General features: G+C 41.8%; 1 protein-coding gene across 1 annotated transcript in view; it reads right to left on the minus strand.

Annotated features, from left to right (window-relative positions):
- The window catches only part of PHLPP1 (PH domain and leucine rich repeat protein phosphatase 1), a 224731-nt gene that overhangs the window by 43487 nt on the left and 159044 nt on the right, over window positions 1-22200 (minus strand). Inside the window, exons 5-9 of the mRNA XM_077810741.1 lie at window positions 9529-9675; window positions 8732-8962; window positions 4886-5088; window positions 3426-3486; window positions 117-212 (exon numbers count right to left, since the gene is read on the minus strand). Coding sequence (XP_077666867.1) covers window positions 117-212; window positions 3426-3486; window positions 4886-5088; window positions 8732-8962; window positions 9529-9675 — 738 coding nt within the window. The remainder of the gene's footprint in view (window positions 1-116; window positions 213-3425; window positions 3487-4885; window positions 5089-8731; window positions 8963-9528; window positions 9676-22200) is intronic.

A 22200-nucleotide genomic window follows, 5' to 3' on the forward strand; every position in this document is an offset into this window, starting at 1 on the left:
ATCAAAAGATAAAACAAGGTTGTCAGTCAACGGAACACACTAAACACTGAATCAGCAATTATTTTTGAACTTGATTATCCTGTCCCAAGTGACGTAACCTGGTCCGAAGGACTCACCGGGCAGGCAGTTCACGTAGTTGATTGTGGCCAACATCCAGCACTTCTAGTTTTCTGCTGTCACATACCCACTCAGGCAGGCTTTCCAGGTGGTTTCTATGGGGATGAACACAGGGATCAAACGAAGGTGTAGTCCTTAAAGACTGCTACTGACACAATCGAACACTCATCTGTATACACACACACACACACACACACAAAGCCTGCTGCACACACAGGTCCCAGTGGGAACTGTAGATCCTCTCACCATTGAGAAAACACTGAGGACAGTAAGATTTTGGTTGAAAGAGGAAACAAAGCAGCCAATTATTTTATAAACTAAATATTATGGAGAAGAGGGTAAGTTTTCAAACTCTACACTGAAAGCATGCACAAAGGTGAAACTGGGCATACAAATACTGCAAATACTTTCCTCTTTGCAACTGTAAAGCACCTATTACAAGGAAAAACAGATATAGCACTTAACTGAATGCTCAGATACACAACTAGGCATCTAACTTAATATAGCTGCATGCAGAATTTTTAAGATTGGGGAACAATATTTCTGACTCCAAAGAAATCAACAGTCCTTTGTCATTCGTGTACTTGTGTCCCCTTTGGATTTATTCAAATAATGATCTTTAACCAAAAAAAGCTAATAGTGATCAAGCCCATACTTTTACTGAAATATCAATTACCTTACAGATATAATCATGAATACCAAATGAATCAAACTATTCCTCTAGAAAAAAACTGAAGAAACGCCATTGCTTAACTGTATACCAATTTATTATAGAATACAAAAATGAAATCATAAAAAAGTTTCAAAGTCATTGCAAAATCAAATATTCCTTAATATGATTTGTAAGAAATGGAGAACAAAGCATTACAAACAGCACTTTTCAGTAAATCATACTTACGCATGCAAGTACACTAAGGTTAGATACCCAATTACCCTGATTTATGTTCTTGCACTTCTAAAAATTGATGGCCACTTCCCCAGGCTAGCTCATTTACTGCTGTGCTCCCATTTAAAGTTTTCAATAGCTTACAAGTGACTGAAGCAGTGTTTATTAAGTTAATGGCACTTAAGTGGAGGTTACTTACTGTAACTGGAGGTTCTTCGATATGTGTGGTCCCTATCTGTATTCCATACGTGGGTACACATGCATGCCATGCACCCGAGTCTGTAGACTTTAACAGTGTCCGTTGGCACAACTAAAATGTCAAAAGTGGCTCCTAGCAGTGGGCTAGGAATGGGTCACAGGTGTGGTGGTAGAGGGGGCCAGAAAGCAGGGCCTCAGTCTTCTGATGCTTGTGGGGAGGCTCGGCAGGATGCTGGCAGTAAAACACAAGAGGAGAAGGTGGTGACCTTAGTTTATAGGTCTAACTTTAGTGCTTTCTCCTTGGGGCTGGTGACTTATCAGGAACTGGAGAATAGGCCTTAAGTCCCTGAATGAGTAGAGAGAGAGTCAGCCTTTGCGTTAAAGAGGTTGGGCACAAAGGGAAGATCTTTGATATATTCTGCATCTCTTTACAGCCACAAATCCCTCCTTGTACCAATGCCAGTGGCCAAGCTTCTGGATGCTGCAACAACTGCATCCCGCAGAGCCATTTTCACTACCAGCTTGCCACCCTCTAGAAAGGAGAGGAATTGGATTCTGTCCTCAGAGGAAAGTTTGTCCTGAATAGGCTGGCAGGCTAGAGTAGTTATTAAAATCATACTTGGCTAGGAGAGCCTGGTAATTGGAACTGGAAGAATTGCAAGCCCACAGAGAAGACATTTTCCCCAGGAGGTCCAGTCTCTTGGAGCTCTTGTCTGATGGGGTGGTCTTTAAGTATTGAGACCTATTAGGTTTCGTAGCTGCCTGTACCATCAGGGAGTTGAGTGCAGGGTGGAGAACAGGAATTTAGCTCCCTTTGCTGGAACAAAAGAGCAATTCTCAGCCCTCTTAGATGTGGGGGGCAGGATGCTGGGGTGTGCCAGACCAATCTCGCCACCAGTTCCAATATGGCCTGTTAACAGGGTAAACCACCTTATTGACCCTGGAGGCTGCAGAATGTCCAACAGCCAGTGGTGTGGGTCTTGGACTTCCTCAAGAGATATCTGGAGATCACCAACTGCTCTTCACAGTAAGTCCTGGTATTGCCTATGGTCATCTGGTGGGGAGGGGCAAGAAGGAGAGACCATCTCATCCAGGGAAGAGGAGACTTCCATCGGAAATGTTGGTACCTGCTGTCCCAGTGCAACCTCCTCCTCCTCCTCATACACTGATGGAACCAGTTGTTGGAGCAAGGGGGAGGGGACTGGAAAGACTCCTGGGTGTGTCCTGGATGTCTGGTATAGGGATCCCACGGTCCCCAATAGAGCAAAATAGAGTGGCCAATTGTTTGAGGGGGACCCCATGGCATAGAGAACCACCGGTTCCTAGGGAGGTCGTGTTCATAACAGTAGCGACCATAAATCCTGGCTCAGGTGTCCAGGCTTAGCTCTCTCTGTGGGGATGAAGGAGGGATTGGCTCATCATATTTGTCTGAATCTGAAAATTGCTCTTATAATGGTGAAGCTGTCAGTACTGGGGCAATCCCGCCTGATAGTTGTAAGAAAGACTGTTCCTGAGACATCAAAGCAGTCTTCCAGTGTAGCTATGTCCCTCAGGGGGGTAGGCCAGAGAAGATGGGAGTTCTGATGGTCAGCACTGACGGTAACAGTACATCTCTGGTCATGCTGTGTTCTTTGGGAGGACGAGTCGGTACCACTGAGTTGAGAGCTGCACTGGTGGATGGAACTGGCCGTTTACTTATCTGCACGTAAGGGCTTGTAGATTTTAACGGACACTACTTGTCAAAATCTCTGGACTCAGGCGCATGTGTACCCATGTGTGGAACACAGCACTCAAAAAAGCAGCACAACCATAAGTCATCCGTGTTTAGGGAACTACTTGAACACGATTTAAATACTGAGCTTAATAGAGAACTAAACCGATACAGAGGAAGTGCTCAAGAAACCTCCCTGTTACGAATCCAGCCTATCTTTTAACCAATGAAGTTTATACAAAAGTAACTGTAAATAACTCCAGTAGTATGTTTATCACAAAATTGAAGAGAAACAGGCAGAGTGTCCAGTACATAGGACCAGAGATAGGGGGCAGTTGAAGAACTGGGAATAAAATTCAAAATTCCTGATACCTCTTGGGCAACATCAAAACCCTTCCATAATTCGGTATTTAAGCTCAGTAAAACACAGGTGAGCCTTGCTTACTTCACGTGAACTTAACTGACTGATGTAGATGATACAAATAGCAAGAGAAGGCACATCATCCTTCTTACCTAGAAATATCCATAGATGTCAGATGATTTGGAACTGGATACACATCAAGATGAACAAGTTCTGGGAGAAGAAAAAAGACAACTAATTTTATGAAAGGCAAAATAGTCATTTACTGTATTAAGTAGCTTTATTAATTGTGTCAGAGTGTATTGCATATGAAGTGTATTTGCTATGCAGCAGACAATAAAATAATCAAAATGAACCATTTAAAACAGTATTTCCTTAATTTTACAAAAGGAAACAAGTGACTGACATTTTATTTTCCCAACTTCCTCCTACCCACAGCTCCAACCTTTAGTTTTATTTCCTTTATTCTCTCTCTATTTAATAAGACAGCAGAGACAGGCATAAATCTGTGTTACTTTTTCACTAATTAATAAAGTCATTGTTACTGGGTACCAGGAGCAGATGGTCTCCTCTCAGACACAATGGGTCATCTCTTAGATGTGCCATGCTCAACCAGATCCCACAGATATGAAGCACATTCTTCAATTTGGGATTCAGTGACAATGTCAGAGTCATTTGCATTCCTGTGGGATTTTCTTTTTTTAAGCAGCCCAGCAGGCATTTCATAATTATGTACCACTAGTAACAATGTAAGCACTTTTTTTTGTTTAATAAGGTTTTTAAAACTAAGACCTATGCAACAAATATTAAGATTCTCAATTCAGAATGAAGGCTGAAACTCACTGTGAGTAATACAAATTACAATTAAGCCTACATAGTGTTCTAAAATGAAGATGTACATACACAATACGTTACCTTCAGAGTTACAACTTACAAGTAGTAAAACGAGCTAGGAAAACAGAACAGGGAAGGAGGAGAGAGATTGGACAGTAATAAATTATGTTGGCCGGTTCACGCAGGACCACTTGTGAAGAGTCCCTTGCTTCTGTTTCAGAACAGTCCTTGCTTTTGACTTTTGACTGAAATAAGCAGTTGATCATAACCAAAACGTTGACTGACCATAGGATTTGTAACTTTAACCACAACACAGGTAGGGAGATCTGCTCATAAAAATACATACCATTTTACTAGGTCTCCCAAAAGGCCAATTGTTCAAACACTGCTTACCTCCAGAAAGGAGAAACAACTTCCTTCACTTGCCTTGGCAAGGCAACACACATAGCATATAGGGTAATTAACACTTTCAAGACTCTTCTGACATTGTATAATGTGGAGGGTTAAGACTGGAATTTCTGCCTTCATTCTAAATTTCTATGATGCTGTGTCCTTCAAGTCAGTCACTTAGTGTCATTTGAACATAATTTTTGAAACTTAAAATTACCATTGACGTAATATAGGTCATAAGGTTCTCATTTATCCAAAGGTCATATTAACAGACCCCTTGATTAAGGCCAATTATGTGTATTCCACTTAATAAGCATTCATTCTGCTGTAAGAAAACCAGATAACGAAAAGACAGACCTCAACATGATAGCCTTAAAAACAGCCTTACCATTTGAAAAGGCATAAAGAGCTTTGAGAAAATATCCACTGATTTTGAGGGTCACCAGCTGGTTCCGTTCACAGTGCAGCACTTCGATGTTGTTGAAAACTGTTGCATCGAGTTCACACAGTTTATTGTCTCGTAGGTCTAACTGGGTCACATGATGCAGGAAGTCTACTTCATCTGCCACCAGCCTCCTAATTACATTCAATCTTGCAAAGGGAGGGAAAAATAAGAGTTGCTAGTACACAATTACTACACACTCCCCTCTGGCAGGGTAGAGGAAAAGATCAAGTTTGCACTCCAATTAAGCTATTCCATGATGTCCAGGACACAATGATAAGCCTCAGGATCCTGACCTACTTCCATTGTAATTGGTTTTATTCTTCTCTCTTCTTTGGGATATCTTTAAACAGGATGGTTCAGCTCTTATCAAATCTACTGTTATACTGCGATAACACGGACCTCTTTTGAAGAATGCTTTGAGATCTACCGAGCACGGCGTAAGAGCTAGTGCTATTATTATGGTGTCTAACACAATAAAGGTGGTCTTGCTGTGATTTACTCAAAAAGTAAAACCTTAACAGTTTGGCTAGCCTTCAAAGAACCACAGTAATCATCTGCTAGACAGGCCGAGCAGATACCAGTACGTACTGTGCTGAAGTGAGAAGCTGAAAATACTGGGAGTCTGACTTACTGAAAGGCAAGATCCAGAATTCTAAATTCCACACACCATCACTCACATCTCACTTCACCACCTTCCAAGGCAACCAAATACCAAGTCAGAAGAAAGCGTACTGAACTCAAAAGGTAACGAGGGGAGAGGATCTAGAAGTAAGGGCTTATCTAACCCAGTGAATTAGTATGCAGCAAGTCTGGGTATGAATCTACAGTGCACCAGCCTGCCACACACTAACCCACTGTGTAGACAAGAACAGTTCTTACTGCTTTACTGTTTTCAGTGTAGCAGTTACTAGACTGAAGCCAGCCAGTTCTCAATGACCTCCCCAGGAATTGTTATGAACAAAGAGATGATCTATAAAAAGGAGCAAGAAGAAGATTTCAGTGCACTTCAAAAAATTGTCTTAGCAGCGAAACCTAACTTAAAAAAAAGTCAACACAGCTTGGTGTTTTTAACTAGACAGGAAATGCTTTTCCCTGATTTCACTGCAGCATTATACATATCATGTAGCAGATAGGGTTAATGAACAAATCCAACACAAAACACTCAAGCTGGTGAAGTACTACATTCATTATTTAAAAAGTGATATTCATCTCTTGGGGTACAAGGAAGCAGACGACAGAGATGGGCTCTGAGCAGCAGACTTTTCCAAAGTTCAGGATATTTTGACACACTATTTTGGTTCAGGCCTATTTGTACTATGAGGCCACCGAGTAATATTATTAATGTTCAAAACCTGAGCTTGGTACAGCCATCATGGATTTCATGATTTTCCTTTCTTCGAGCAGTATAAACCTGGTTGGCTAATAGACAGTAAAAGCTCAATGACATTACATGGATAGGAATGGATCACTGGATGCACAGTGAACACTCACATTTCTCCTAAAGATCAAGAGCTTCCTCCTCCCTCTCCCCATCACCAAATGACCAAAGAGTTCAAAAAAAAAAAAAAAAAAAAAAGATTTTTAAAAATCAGTCATTATAATGAGAGTTGGTTCCTGGATGGCAGCTTGTGTATCCAATATTATTCACTGTTACCATAGGATATACAGTCATTGCTATGTAAAGCGAATGAAAAAACTAGAAGGGTCATTTGAGTACAAACCAATCTTCAAAATTTTCCTCCTTACAAAAAAAAATTAGCCCTATTATTGGAGGTGTTTAGCACCTCTGAAAATCATGCCATATGTTCCACAGTATCATAAAAATGAAAGACTGGAAGGGACCTCGATTGGCTGTCTAGTCCAGTTCCCTGCACTGAGGAAGGACTAAGTATCTCTAGACTTCCCTGACAGGTGTTTGTCCAACCTGTTCTTAAAAAACCTCCAATGACAGAAATTCCACAAACTCCCAAGATAATTTGCTCCAGTGCTTAATTACCCTTACAGTTAGGAAGTTTTTCCTAATGTCTAACTGAAATCTCCCTTACTGCAGTTTAAGCCCATTACTTCTTGTCCTGTCCTCAGTGCATAAGGAGAACAATTTATCACGCTCTTTGTAACAGCCTTTTACATACTTGGAAGACTTATGTTGCCCCTCTACTCTAGACTAAACACATCCAGTATTTTCAATCTTTCCTTGTAGGAAAATGTTTTCTAGACCTTTAATCATTTCTGTTGCTCTCTTGTTTCTTCTCCAATTTTGTCTTTCCTGAAGCATGGTGCCTAGAACTGGACACAGTACTCCAGCTGAGGCCTCCTTAGAGCTGAGTAGAGAGTGTTTCTAGGACTTGCACCCTTTTCACAATGACCAGTCTGCCTTCTCCTAAATGAGCTGCACTTAAAGTGTGTTGATTATCAAATTGATTTTTCACATCCATTATTAGAACCTGAGTTTTAAAGAGAAGCCCACATACAATTTTAAAAAGCAACTTTTTTAAAAAAAACAGATTAAGGGTCCGTTTGCAATATCTGAATACTTTCCTCATGGATCCATCATTGCACTGGCCCTTCTTCATTGCAAAGAAACCGGGCTATGTGACAACGCGATATCCAGTACATTTCAGTTATATTAACCTAGTTTCCAAAAAGCACTCTGAAATCCAGTTTTGTTTGGAACCTTGCACTCCTTTGCTCATCAGCATTGCAGCAGTGCCATGAAGGCTATCCCTCCCCCAGAGCCTGATTGGTTAGGATTGGACAGGGACTGGAGAAACTGGCCTCTCCACCCACACAGAGCCCTGGTTGACTAGAAAACTGGCAGGGAAACTCCATCCTTACTTCGGTGCTAGCTCTCTTCCAAGTGGTGGAGAGGGACCATGCTACCACTAAAAGAACACAGCAGGCCAAAAGTCTGAACTTGGAGCTCAGGAATTGTCCTAAGGAGCAATCTAAGCATGCCGTAAGAACTGGATACTATCCAAAGGGAAGAAGATGACTTAATCCATGACCGAGGCTGAGGCTCTGAGGGGCCCTGAGACAGTTTGTGATTGATGGAGGGAGACTTCCTTTTAAGCATTTTGGATTTATGTCATACTCCTAATGACTGCTCTATTTAATGATATTGGGATTCTGTTCATGCTAATAAATGCATTGGGAGAGAGCTGTGCACTGGAGTGATTCCTGGGTGAATTCATGCTTCCCCAAAGGTTGTAAGAATTTGAAACAATCTAGCAGAGAGGGGAGCCCCACCACAGTTGTTTATATAGAGGACTTGTCAACACACTGCTGAGATCATCAATAAAATATTACATATGATGAATTTGGCTAGGTATTGTCCAGATAACTAATCTGTGCAGTATCATATTTTTGTTCTCTCTCCCCTTTACTGCCCACTTGTTTGTCTAGTCCATCTGTTATTCCTTGTCTTTTAAGTTGTAAGCTCTTTCAGACAGAGGACTATCATTTATTGAATGTTTATACACTACTTGCACAATGAAACCCTGACCTGGTTGGGCCTGTCAGTGATTTTGCAAGGTGTTTTTTTGTTTTGTTTTTGTTTTTTAAATTTACAGATTTTTTTTTTTAAACATTAAATCCTTTATTTCCCTAACCCCCACCTTTTCCCAAAAGAGTTCTAGTCATCGCAAGCAGTGTGAGTTTGTATAGTATGATTTGAAATGTGGTATGATGAACTAATATAAAAAGCATCACACCCAGGGCCAACTATCACCATGTAAAAGTAACTTCTACACCAATAATTCAGGTTTGCTTATTTTCCCCTCAAGTGTTTACCTTAGATCCACATGTTTAACATGAGGCATTCTTCTTAATGTCTGTAGGTTGAGGGTCTCCATACAGTTTCCAGACATGCAAAGTTTATCCATGGCAGTCAGCTTCTCTAGTACCCCTGGAATGTCCGTGAATTCATTGAAGGAAAGACTCAGATAGTTGAGCTGATGTATACTCTCCAATTCAGCAGGAAGGGACTGGAGAAAGTTACCATCCAGCAAAAACGTCTGCAAACTAGGGGAAAAATAAAATGACCCTTTAAACTACATTTCCTGGTACCGAACATGTATTCAGCACAAATCATGTCAACTAAGGTTACAGAAAACTAAGGTAGTGAGAAAAAAGTTTAAAAAGGTAAGCGTAACATAGGTGTGCAAAAATATGACAAAAATCTTACAAGCTCTGCTAATTCTGCACCGTGGACCACAGCTGTGTCACATCTTCAAAGGTTTCCATAATTCCCACTTCTCTTGCACGTACTGCAGCCTTCTTTAGATCTTACACAATTAGCTTTGTTTATACAACAAATGGATTTTAAATTTGTCTTCCCAGTATAAATAAAGCTATTTTAAAAATTTCATTGAGAATAGAAAAGCTAGGAACAAAGACAACTCTTCCCCCACCTGCTGTTTCTGATTGCTCAACACGACCATAAAAGCAAACTCTCTGTGACAAACAGTGCAGCAAGTTAGAGAGTGTATACATACATATAGTAAGACATGCATAGGGGTTCACAATCTCCTATTGTCTGTATCAATAGGATCCCACTGAGTACGTACACTAAGTTTAAAAATACGTACTTGTGCATATCGCCTACAGCTGCTGGAACTCTTCTGAGAGCATTACAGGACACATTGAGTTCAGTCAGGGTTGGAATACTGCAAACTGCCAATGGGAAGTCTCCTAAATGATTACTGGAAAGGTTAAGGCTCTTCAACTTTGTGAATCTATAATAAGAAACAGAGGAAAACACACTTTAAGGAAATGGAATATAAAATGCACCAAGTTACTACAGTTGTCTTGTAGTAACTGAAATATAATGTACATTTGATTATTTGAATGCTGCTGGTGTGCATTTCAAGTCTGTACTTTCTGGGTGTCATACACAGATTTGTAGGCTCAGTTAAAGATACTTAAGTGGGCCACTGAAAGTTTGTTGATTCCCTTGATGTCAAAGCACCATTTGATATAGGCAGAAGAGGGAAACCAGAGTGAAACACTAAATACGTTTTCTACAAGTGCATCAGAGTGCAATGGATTCACCCCCATCCTGTCAGAACAGTACGGTAGATTTTACTTTTAACAATGTCTCTGTGGAGTTTGATCTTGCACTGAAGTACTACTGTATTCTAACATGCTTCATGCTACAGGACCACCCATATAGTTAGCAGCATCAGTTATCAGGTGCATGGTTCCCTCTACATAAGCCCTTTCAACTGAAAACCCTGTGCTGCATGGCTCAGTTTTGTTCATCTGTGCAGACTTCATATCTCAACTGGAAAATTCTTAATAGATTTTTATGTTAATTTGAACTGAAAGGGAACATCCATTACAGTAAACTTAAATTTAGCAACACTTTTGGTAATGGAAGAAGCACTTCTTTAAAATCTCAATTCTGCATATCTGCAGACAAGGGTGCCTGCAATTACACTGATTTCATAATTTTATCCTCCTGACACGTGTCATGGGATTCCTAAAAACTTCGGTTTCTCATATCTCTTGAAAGGAAAACTTGCATATGCAGCCTACACTCACCTTGTTAAAAATGCAAAAATACTGGTTAAAAAAAGAGAGGACAATCCAATTAGCCAGCCTGCATGTGCAGCAACATTGTTATGGTTGCCTAACAACCACTGGGAGGAGTGCCTAAAGGCAACTAACTGGATGAATGAAAAGATCTGTGCCAGAGCCAATAGATGAGAGGAAGCTCTTTTCTGGCATGGCTAACTAATGCATTTTATTCAGACTTCATTTTCCCATCAGTAAATCTCAGTTCCTTTGTGTTCTTATAGAAAGTCAGTGAAAATGGTACCACACCTACTGACACTAACTGTATAGACAAAAAAGAGCTCTAAAAGCATGCGATTAGAAGTCTGCAGCCCGGGGACTGCCCAGACACATTACTATCCTAAAATAATTTGTTCTCCAATTAGAAAATTAGGACAATCAAAGCAATCAAAAAAGTGTTACAAAATAAAAACTACAAAAAGATTTAAAAAAGATATGGAACAATCCAATTAGCCAGCTTGCATGTTGACTAACACAGAATATGCAGCCACTGACAAAAACTTTCCTCCATCAAGATATAAACAATGCCTTCAGACTATAGTTAGACTTTAGATCAGAGGGGAGCAAACTACAGCCCGCAGGCCACATCCGGCCCGCAAGACCCTTCCCTCTGGCCCTTAAGCTCCGAACATGGAGTGGGGTCAGGACAGGCTTGCGGAGGAGCCAGCCCAACGCCCCAGCAGTGCTGTGAGTGGGGCAGAGGCTAGCCCCTGACCCCTCCCCTTCCGCTCCCCTCCTTCCCTGCCTCCCTTGCAGTCACAGTTCCCCCAGCGCCTGGGCACCGTGGCTGCAGCTCCGCTGGACGGCATGGCTATAGTGCTGCCAGACCTGGTGCTCCAGGGCAGCACGGTCAGGGGGATGTGCAGGGGGGCAGTCAAGGGACCTGGGCTCTGCTGCCGGGGATAGGGGCAGAGCAAGCCAGGGCCCCCCCTTCACCCCAGCATGCTTGTCCCCTGTCCCCAGTAGTCAAGCCCAGACAGGGAGCAAGCCCTGCCCGACTGTCAGGGAGAGCAGCCAAATGAGCAGGGGAAATGCACAGGAAAAGGACTGAGCCCCACTTTCCCCCACCGCACAGGGGAGAACTGGGAAGGTTGGATGGGGGCAGGGGATCCCAAGGGAGCGGTCAGGGGGTGGAGAGCAGGGGAGATTGGCTAGGGAATGGGCATCCCGGGAGCAGAGAGCAGGGGTGTTTGGATAGGATGCGGGAGTCCTGGGGGACAGTTGGGGTGGGGGTTCCGGGGGACTGGATAGGGGGCGGGGGCCAAGCCACGCCTTGCTGTTTGGGGAGGCATAGCCTCCATCAGCCTTCCCTACCTGGCCCTCCATACAATTTCTGTACCCGATGTGGCCCTAGGGCCAAAAAGTTTGCCCACCCCTGCTGTATATATATCAAAGAGGAGGGGCTATGTCACTGGAAGCTGAGACAGTGAAGATGTGTAACATTTACAAAGGCTTCAATGACAATGGTAATACTGGTTCAGACCAGTGGTACGTCTGGCACTATATCCTGTCTTCTGACAGTGGCCAGTTCCAGATGCTTCAGAGGGAATCAATAGAACAGGACAATTGTCAAATGATCCATCCCCATCATCCAGTCCCAGCTTCAGGCAGACTAAGGGATACTCAGAGCATGAGGTTGTGTTCCTGACCATCTGACTAATAGCCATTGATGGACCTATCCTCCAGGAACTTGGCTAATTCTTTGTTGATTCCAGTTATACTTCTGGTCTTCACAACATCCACTGACAATGAGTTCCACAGATTGATTGTAGTTTGTGTGAAGAAGTACTTTCTTATATTTATTTTAAACCTGCTGCCTATTAATTTTCATAGGTGACCCCTGGTACTTGTGTTATGGGAAAGAATAAATAACACCTCCTTATTTACTTTCTCTATCCCATTCATGATTTTATAGACCTCTATCAATTGCCTCTTTTCTATGATTAACAGTCCTAGTCCTTTTACTTTCTCCTCATATGGAAGCTTTCAATAGCGCTAATGGTTTTTGTTCTTCTTAATACTTATTCCAGTTTTTTGAAATGGGGTGACCAGCATTGCATGCAGTATTTAAGGTGTGGGCATACCATGGATTTATATAGTGTCATGATATTTTTTCTCTCATTATCTACCCCTATCCTAATGGTTCCTAACATTGTTAGCTTGGACCGCCGCTGCACACTAAGAGATGTTTCCAGAGAACTACCCATGACTCCTTCAAGATCTCTTTTGAGTGTTAACAGCTAATTTAGACCTCATCATTTTGTATGTACAGTTGGGATTATGTTTTTTAACCTGAATTACTTGTACTTATCAACACTGAATTTCATTTGACCTTTTTTTGCCTAGTCACCCAGTGAGAAATAGATGGTTGAGGTCCTTCATTCACCAGGGTAAGCTTTCCACTCGTCAGCTTCATTTCACACCTCTAGCTGATCAACAGGAAAGTGTTATCACGATGTAAGGAAGAAAATAATCAGTTAAGGGATTACATCTCAGTGATCCAGTGATAAAACTTCATCATTACTTCCCCCTCAGGCTAGATTGCACCAAACACTAACATGAGTGGGATGCATAACGGACCCAGACTTGTATAGAAATAATATTTCAACGTAACTTCAATTTGCAGTAAGAGGGGAGATGGAGGGCAGAAGAGAGAAAGTGACAGTCAATACATCTACAACCATGGAGAAACTCTAAAACAAACATTACATTTTTTTAACCAGCCATAAGAAAATTAGCCTTATGTGCTGATTATTACACTGGCTATGGCCTCAGAGCATTGCCAGCTTGAAGACTTACAAGAGGAGATTCAAAACACACACAAAACTAGTGCTCTTTGAATAACATGAAATTATCAACAGGTAGATACTTAAACTGCTTCTTGAGTATGTTTCAAACATCACACGGAAGAGAATAATGATTGCTAAATTACACTTAAAGAAAAGTTGGAAGGAAGGACTGTATACTTTGAATTATCCCCCCATTAAAGGGTAATTTAAGATGAGCAGAGGGGAGAGGTGTTGTTTATTTCCGTCTCTGTGTGTTCTCTCAGTTCCAAGATGCTGAAGCCACGTTCTTCATACAGCAGTGTAAATTATTCAGCAGATATATTAGTAATGACGGCTGGTGGGCAGTTGCTCAGAGAATAAAGATAGTAAGTCAAGCTCACATCTTAGTCACCTGCTTCACATTTATTAACAGCATGAATCCTTAATGGTCTAGGGTGTTTGTGTTATTATGGAGCATTGCCAAAAATGAACTGATCTGAAATACTGACTTTGCTTCCAATGTTTTTTATATTTAGAGTTATACCATTAACATACATTGTCACTGATACAAGTAGGATACCATGAAGATATGTAAATGACTACAATTCTCTGCGGACTAGTTTGCACAAGGAATCAGGCTTTAATTTAAGTGGGCTTAAAGAATTAAATATCCACTGTTTCTGTTTCTCCTAAATTATTACATTGTGCTGACAGTATTAACTAGAAAAGTGGTGACAAGCAACACTGGTGCCTTTGCAGCATTCCTTGGTAGGGAGAAAACTCCACAATGTACATCATTTGTTAACTACTTGATGACATGCTGATTCCATAATTCAAGATGTGTCATTTTCTCCCTCCTGTCTTTAGACTTTTGCCATTCTTCAAAAAAAAAAAAAAAAAAAAAAAAAAAAAGCCACTTGTAGAATTGTGCTTCCTTCCTCTCCTGAACACACCAAGATCAGAAAACTTGATTCTGAGCCTTCTATAATTTCCCTGACCAAAAAGAGTCCTAACTTCAAACTAGAGCAAAATACGGACATGTCAACTCTGGTCTTTGAACATGCAAGATGACTGAACACTAATTGTTCTAACTGAGCCAAATTATGTCCACATTATTTGTTCTTAAAGCTGCCAATTTAGGAGAGACTCTAGTTTGACATATACGAAAGCGGGGGGGGGGGGGGCGGCACGGGGGCTCAACAAGCCAAGTTCTCTTTCACAGTAATATGTGCACGTTTACCACAGTTTCTAATTTTAGGATTCTGATCCACTTGAAGTGTACAAAAAAGGAATATTGATTATACTACATAGAATTCGTGTTCCAATATGTTTGAAATAAGTGTCACAGTAAAGCTGGCTATGTGCTGTTAGTCAAGCAAAGCCATAGCAGTTGGCCTGACATACCCAGTTTGTCTGATTCTTATCAAAAAGTGTTTATACAAAAGGTGATTTTTACTATATCCAACCAGGATACCTAGTGTAATAAGGGACCAAACATGAAAGAAAACAATATTCCCACTGATTTTTGGTATTTGATGCATCTATTTTATGGTTACAATGGAACATCATTTCAGACAGAAAAAAAAAGTTCTCCTCCCTCAACTCCAGCAGAACATTGAGAGCACTAGCTAGCAGTCAAGCAGGATGTGGCAATTAAGTATTGGAACAGAACCTACCTCTACGCCAAAGGTCTGCTACATTGGCTGGCAATCTCATTACAAGAATTTGCCAAATAGCTTACATGCTTGTTAAATTTCTTTCTTACTACTAATAATCCAAGTTACTGTCTCTTTTAGCTGTTGTCTCAGACCCTCCTAGACCATAGTGTTAATGCCTCCCCAAAGGATTAGTTACCCTAGAGCCAGAAATACAAGACAGACAGCATCTCTTTTCCCTTTAAGGTATAGTCATTAAGACTTTAAAGTAGCCATGCAACTGTCAGGATCAAAGCTTTATGAAGGCCCCTGCTACTCTAGCTCTCTCCAGATAGGAAAACCCTTCCCTGAAGCTAGATGTCTCAAAGACTGTGCTAAGTGGATCCATTCAATCTTTCAGCAATAATCCAGATGCAGAGGGTTATCATGGCCCTGCTGAAGTCAATGAAAACATTCCCACTGGGTTAATACACCCAGGATTTCATTCCAGATGCCAGAGAAGAAGGGGAGTGCTTCAGATCTCCCCTCCATTTTGAAGGCAAAGTTATTATACTGGCTCCAATGCATCTGAGAACGGGGATGACAACACACAAAAGCAAACAGGGAAAATAATCCCAAAACAAGGAACAGACAGAGATAACTGATTAATTTTAGGGTAAGGATTGTATTTGAGTTTGTTTTGGCTACCAAACCAATTAACAATCATAGTTAATTGGATGAGTAACTAAAACTCAAATATAACCCTACCTCCTAAAAATGTTTTCAAATCCCCATGCAAACAAACAAAACAAACTAAAGTTAAGCCCCAGTCCTTGGTAGTTTTACTGCATTTTTATTAACACTACAGGGACCCTGCCATTTTTTTCTCAATCCAACACAGTAAAGGGCGCTTGGGTTTGTGAAGATGAACTTCAAAGTCTCTATATGCAGACAAAAGTATATCTTTCACTGAAGACTATACAAAGGAAATGTAGCTCATTGCACAAAGAGCAACTTCAAATTTTAGTGGCTCACTTTTCAAAACATACAAATAGCCACAGATGTTAAATCAAACTAGGACTACATCCAAGTCAAAAGCAGCTTTTATTCTATTACAAAAATCAGCCAGACCATAAAAAGATAAATATTTTGTTAATGGAAACAACCTGAAGTTATATGGTGCTTTACACAGAAGCAGGATTTAACAATTCTCAATTTCTGCAATAGCCTATTGCAAACTACTTACTTGGGGAAAGACTATTCTCACCTGCAAAGAAAAGGAAATCCTAAGGGATGAAAGTAAAAATCTACACTTATCTCCACACTGGAAGTCTATCTTCAGAACAAAGGAGCTAGAGGAGCTAGCAACAGCTAATTATAGCCCTGCTGGCCCAGATAAAAGGAGCTGCCTGGCCTTAGCAGGTCAGTTCCTGGCTGGGACCAGAGGAATAATGAAATGTGCTCCTTTCTGGCCTGGAGAGAGAAAAAAACCTGGCCCTGAAATGGGCTGGAAATAAAAAGGTAGGACAAGGCCCAGGGAAATAGCAGCAACGGATTCACGCAAGCAGGACGTAGCTGCCGTGTATAGGGGTGCCGGGGTTGGAATCTGAAGTAGTGGGCAGTCCAGGTTCCCCAACCCGTCACAGGTAAAGTGGTGTAAACTCCAATAAGGGGACATGCCTCATCAGGGAGCACAAAAAAAGGGGCTGAATGTAAAGAGCCTAGAGCCGGGGCTGAAAACCCTAGCCCAGGGAAACAGACTGCTTATTTGCTGGACTCTTTAATATGTTGGAAGGGGTTGATTTGGACTTTGAGACTCAGCCAGAGCGCCAAGCCATTAAAGACCCATCACGGTCGGTCAGTAACCTGCAGGAGGCACCAGGGCAAAAAGGATTGCAGTTCCTTACCCAGATGATTGGAAGCATTCAAGGTGAGTGCCCCTTTGCAGACGGGTATTGCCAACCTGACAATTACAAAACCAGTGTGTTTTAAACTGCAAGCAGACTGCTTGGAGAGAGACCCTTCTCTTTCAGGAATCTCTTCTTAAATAACAAGAGTGCCAAAATAGGAAAGCTTTTCAAATTATTATGATTACATACAAAGCTCCCCACGCAAGACACTCTTTCAACAATCTCCAACTCTTCCTTGCTATAGTAAATTTTCTTGACACCCAGTTTCTGTTATTAACAAGCAAATAATCCAGCTACTACTGTAACCAAAATAAAAACTGTATTCAATTAAGCATATATAACGATCATATGCAGAATTTCAATAAGATGGAGAGCAAAAACTCCACTCCTCTATTCCAGAATGCAGTATGCTTTTCAAAAAAACATGATCAAGAAAAAAGTTTACCGTATGATTTAAACTAGATTTGACCCGAATACTAGCCTGCCAAGTATATGTAAATTAGAAAGGCTGTCCAATTAAGTTAGTGGTTGAGAACACCAATCAATGTGTTTTCATACTAACCATATGTGATTACAAGATAAAAGGGAATATTAAATGCAAATAAACTAGTGAAGATTTTAATCTCCAACTTATTCCTATCTAATAGCAAGTAGCATAATATTTTATGCTCAGGAAATTCAGCTGTAATTTTTCGATATACTGCTATGACAATTACTGAAGGCAATAAGCCTCTGCTATTTAAATGTACTGGTCCAGATATTACATTTAAAACAAGCTTAACAGCAGAAGAAAAAATAGGGATGAGCATCCAAATCAATTTTACTAGGTATTTATTAGGTACTGAGAGAGAAAAATACTTTATCAAAGAGCCAAGCAAAAATAAAAATAAGTCCAAACAAATTTAGAACTTGCTCTTGAATACAGAAAAAGTGAAAAAATGTTTTTCATTTGAAAGTACAGGGGGAATTTCAGTTGGGCAGAATATAAATACTTACCCTGGAAATGAGCCGGAAAGTCTAGAATGACATCTCTGCTCTTGCAAAAAGTACCACGGGATCTTTTATTGATCACAAATAGTCAGTGCATCACTTTTGTACAACTCCTATTCCTGAATAGTCATATCATGAGGACACAGACAAGGACAACCAGCGGATGTGATGTGAGATCACTAGCAGATTAACAAAAAAACTATAAACTGTATTTAAAAAAAGGGGACAGATTCCTCTTCAATTAACCATTCAGAAAGGGAGAGAGTGACAGATAATCTGAAATGGTAAACTAACTTGCATTAAAAAAAGGAGTACTTGCGGCACCTTAGAGACTAACCAATTTATTTGAGCATAAGCTCCGATGAAGTGAGCTGTAGCTCATGAAAGCTTATGCTCAAATAAATTGGTTAGTCTCTAAGGTGCCACAAGTACTCCTTTTCTTTTTGCAAATACAGACTAACACGGCTGTTACTCTGAAACCTAACTTGCATTAGATTTCAAAGAGCTAGAAAGGCAGGTCAAAGAAGGGTTCCATACATACTCCAGAATCCCTGGAATGCCTAGCATGCTCTCTCTCAATTAGTTGAGAATCACCTTTTAAAGTAAGCCTCATGCTATACTTATGTACTGACTTGATCATTCGCTCTCATCTTCGAGCAGTTAAAAAAGAGTATGTTAATCTTAATCAACTCAAAAGGGAAATGTAGTTCACTGTAATAAGCTCCTATCTTGAAACTGAATTAACACATTTGCCACCTCTATTTCCACTTCATCTCAATCTCTATAAAATGTCATTGACAACAGAATTATAAATAAAGTAGTTTTACTGTAGTGACACATGCAAACACCACTTAGTTGAAGGTCAGTCACCATTTCCATTACAAGCTAGTCTTCTCCAAAAGCTGTACTAAAATGGCAATAAAAATGTCCTTGAAGTTAGAAGCTAGCACAACGTACAAAATCTCATCTTATTTCGGAGGTTGGGATGGGAGAAAAACAGATGAAAGACAAAAGCTTACCAAAAAAATTCACATAGCAGCTTTAAAGCTGCATCAAAAAAGGAATAGTCAGAAGTAGACCAATACATAATCTCTATTATTTATTTCAATACACTTTAAAAGTCCTCCCATGCCAAAGCAGGCATTTCCAGCAGCAAAGCCCTGTTTAGTAATGCAGATTCATTAAATTCCACAAGAATCCAGGAGGAAGAGTGGGAGGGTAGGAGAGAGAGAGAGAGAAACAAATTGAAGGGTATATTCCACTTCCACCCAACTGTCCGTGGAGATACGAGATCACACCCTGGTGAAGTGGTACAGGTGGTCTTCTAATAAAGGGGAAACAGGATCTGGGAATATAGAAGCTGGTACAATGTCCTTGAGCGTCTCATCAAAAGTTCTGCTTAGCACTCCCTGGGTGTCTGGAAGGGGCACACTGACGCCAAGGCAGAAGAGCATGCAATCTGCAGCTAAAATCTCTGCTCTGTTTCCACAGTCCCTAGGTTATACAATCATGGAGCTTCACATCTGTCCGCTCAGAAAAAAGTGAAGCTCCCTTGAAGGGAAGGTCTTGAAGGGCTTTTGCTGGACCTCATGCTGGAGACCTGAGGACTGTAACCATGAACTCCTTTGCATGGCCACTATGGAGGCTGTGAAGATAACTGCTGAATCCACCACACGCAGGGCAACTTGCAAGGAAGCCCTGGCTATCAACTTCCCCTTGTCCACCAGTGAGAACTTCTGCCTGACCTCTTGGGGAAGCAAGTCCTTGAACTTCAACATGGAGTCCCACACGTTGACGTCATATCTGTTCAGCAGTGACTTCTGCTTAGTGATCCCAAGCTGCAGCCCAGTAGAGTACACCTTTCTACTGAAAAGTACAATTTCTTGGAGATTTTCGCCTTAGGAGTTGCCTGCAGACCCTGCCTTTCCCTCTTGTTGGCCATGGACATCACCAGGTATGGGGGGGGGGGGGGAGGCAGAGAGGAGGAACAGGGAGACGTATGTGTATAGGAACTCATAGCCACGGGCAGGGACAAAGTATTTCCTCTCAACTCTTTTTAAGGTGGGGGGAAGGGAAGCAGGGGGGTTGCCACAGGGCTTTCACTGGGTCCATAATGGCCTCATTGATAGGCAATGGCGCTGGTGTCATGTTGTCCCTCCAGTGCAGTCAGTTTGTCTGGTACCAGATTCAGTGCCTGAGTCAAGGCTGGAGTCAACAGTGCCAACTGCGATGCCGAGGCAGAGAAGCAGCCTGACCGAGGTCACACTCCACTCTGCTCCCCATGCCTGGCTGTCTTCGGTGTGGGGGAAAGTCCCCTTTCAGCCAGCTTCTTCCTGTGCTGCTTCTTCAACAACTGGGATGCTGAATGGTGCCAGGACTCCTGTATGGTGGGATGAGCACTCCTCTCGGACGCTGAGGTGCTCGGTGCCAAGTCCAACCAGCTTAGCTCAGAGGAAGATCTCAGCGCTGTTCCCTTAGTAGGAGCTTTAACCTGGACTCCCAGTCCTCCTTCGTATGAGGTTTAATTCAATGCAGATCTAATACTGATCCCTGACGCGAGCCTCACCCAAGCACTTTAGGCAACTAGAGTGCGGGTTGCTCAGAGGCACAGCCTTGTTGCAGGACACACAGGGCTAGAAGCCCGGTTTCTGAGGCGTGCCTCAGCGCCGGAAATGGACAAACCTCCGCTAACTAATGAAGAAAACCAACTATGCTAACATACTAATATTAAAAAACTATTTACAACCGAGAAAAGGTTGCCGTAGCAAGGAGAGCAGGGCCAGCGACCATCACGGGTAGTAAAAAGGAACTGAGGGGGCATGGGGTCACCTGGGCCGTTTATACTGGCATTATGTGCACCTGGCACCAGAGGACATCTGAGCAGCCCCAAAGAGGACCACGGAGGGGAAATTTTCCAGTGACTGTGCTCAGAATACCTACAGTGGAATGGACATGTACAAGCACTGGAAGAAGAAACAAGTATGTCGTCAAAGTCACGAAAGATCCAGAAACACATGTGATTGTTAAAAATCATGAGATCTTAACTGAGTGAATTGCATGGTTTGGGTCTGACTCCTGATTTTGTAACTGTCTGTGGAAAACTCTCCTGACACCCATGTGTGCACATTTTCAGGATGAAAATTCGAATAGAAATGAACACAAAACTTGTACATAAAAATTTGGGACACAGCATTCCCATCTTTGTCCCCCCTCCTCCCGACAACTCTTGGCATGACATACTTTTTCTCAGTCACCACTCCCTGGCAACCCCACTCTCCTCTCCTACAAGCACTCTCTCCAGCATCTTTCCACAGACTTTCACCCACCCTCTCCAGCTGCCCCTAACCCCAGCAGACATCACTTGTTCCAAATTCTCTTCCTCATCTCACATGGCACGAAGCAGCCTCTGCCCTCCAGTACTACTTCAACTTCAGCAGTTTGCACCAGAACCTGGTCGGTTACCCCAACAATCCAGCAGGTTAATTCCCCTCTCTCAAGTCCTTCAACCCCGTGGAATCAGCCTCACCCCAGTTTCCAACAAATACGGCCAACTTCTCTGCCAATAGAAGGTTACGCTGTTGCCGCCTCCCCCTGCTTTCCTGCACCATTACCCAAACAATATGACCCCTGTCCACAGTTACTGCACTGCAAGTGGAAGAAGGCCCATCTAAGGCCCCTATTGCCTCATTTTGAGGGGTGGAGGAGGCTCCCTGATACTTCCATGCAGGACACTGAGGGGTACACGAGAACTACAGGCAGCTGCCCTCTCAGCAGATGGAAGAGGTCTCTCATGGCCACAGGTGGAAGAGGTCTCATGGCCACAGGAGGAAGAGGTAACTGAGCTCAGATTCCTGAGCCACCTGCAGCTGCTCACATGATCAGAGCTTTATGGACCTCACAATTAAGGAGTGCTGGCAAATAGGGTATCAACTACATTTTATTCTGCTTAGGAAGACTCTGACCTTTAAAGGGTTCACACATCACTGGTTTTATGTATTTTTGTAATAATGCGTTTTATAGCTTATGTTCTTGTAGCACAGTATGATTATGCGATCTGTCACAATGATGCAATGTTACAATACAGTGTTTTATTATTTTGGCATTTCTTACCATGCTCACCACTGTAATCTTGTGGGGCAGAGAATACAGGATTTAGTAGATTGTCAGCTTGGCAAATAAACAAGCCTTTAAGAAAGGTCTGGAAACATGTTTTCAAGCCTTATTAACTAAGGCATTTGTATATAAATAATGCCTTTTTAAACCAGAATGCACAGAGTCTCTGGAGATTTCGTGCTCTGCCCACCTTATTTGAAAAGTGTTTCCAGGGACAGTTTTTCCAAATTTGGCAGCTATAGATGATCATCCCTCTTCTATATGAAGCA

Source organism: Eretmochelys imbricata, chromosome 2 (assembly GCF_965152235.1).
Source record: "Eretmochelys imbricata isolate rEreImb1 chromosome 2, rEreImb1.hap1, whole genome shotgun sequence".
Classification (NCBI taxonomy): Eukaryota; Metazoa; Chordata; order Testudines; family Cheloniidae; genus Eretmochelys; species Eretmochelys imbricata.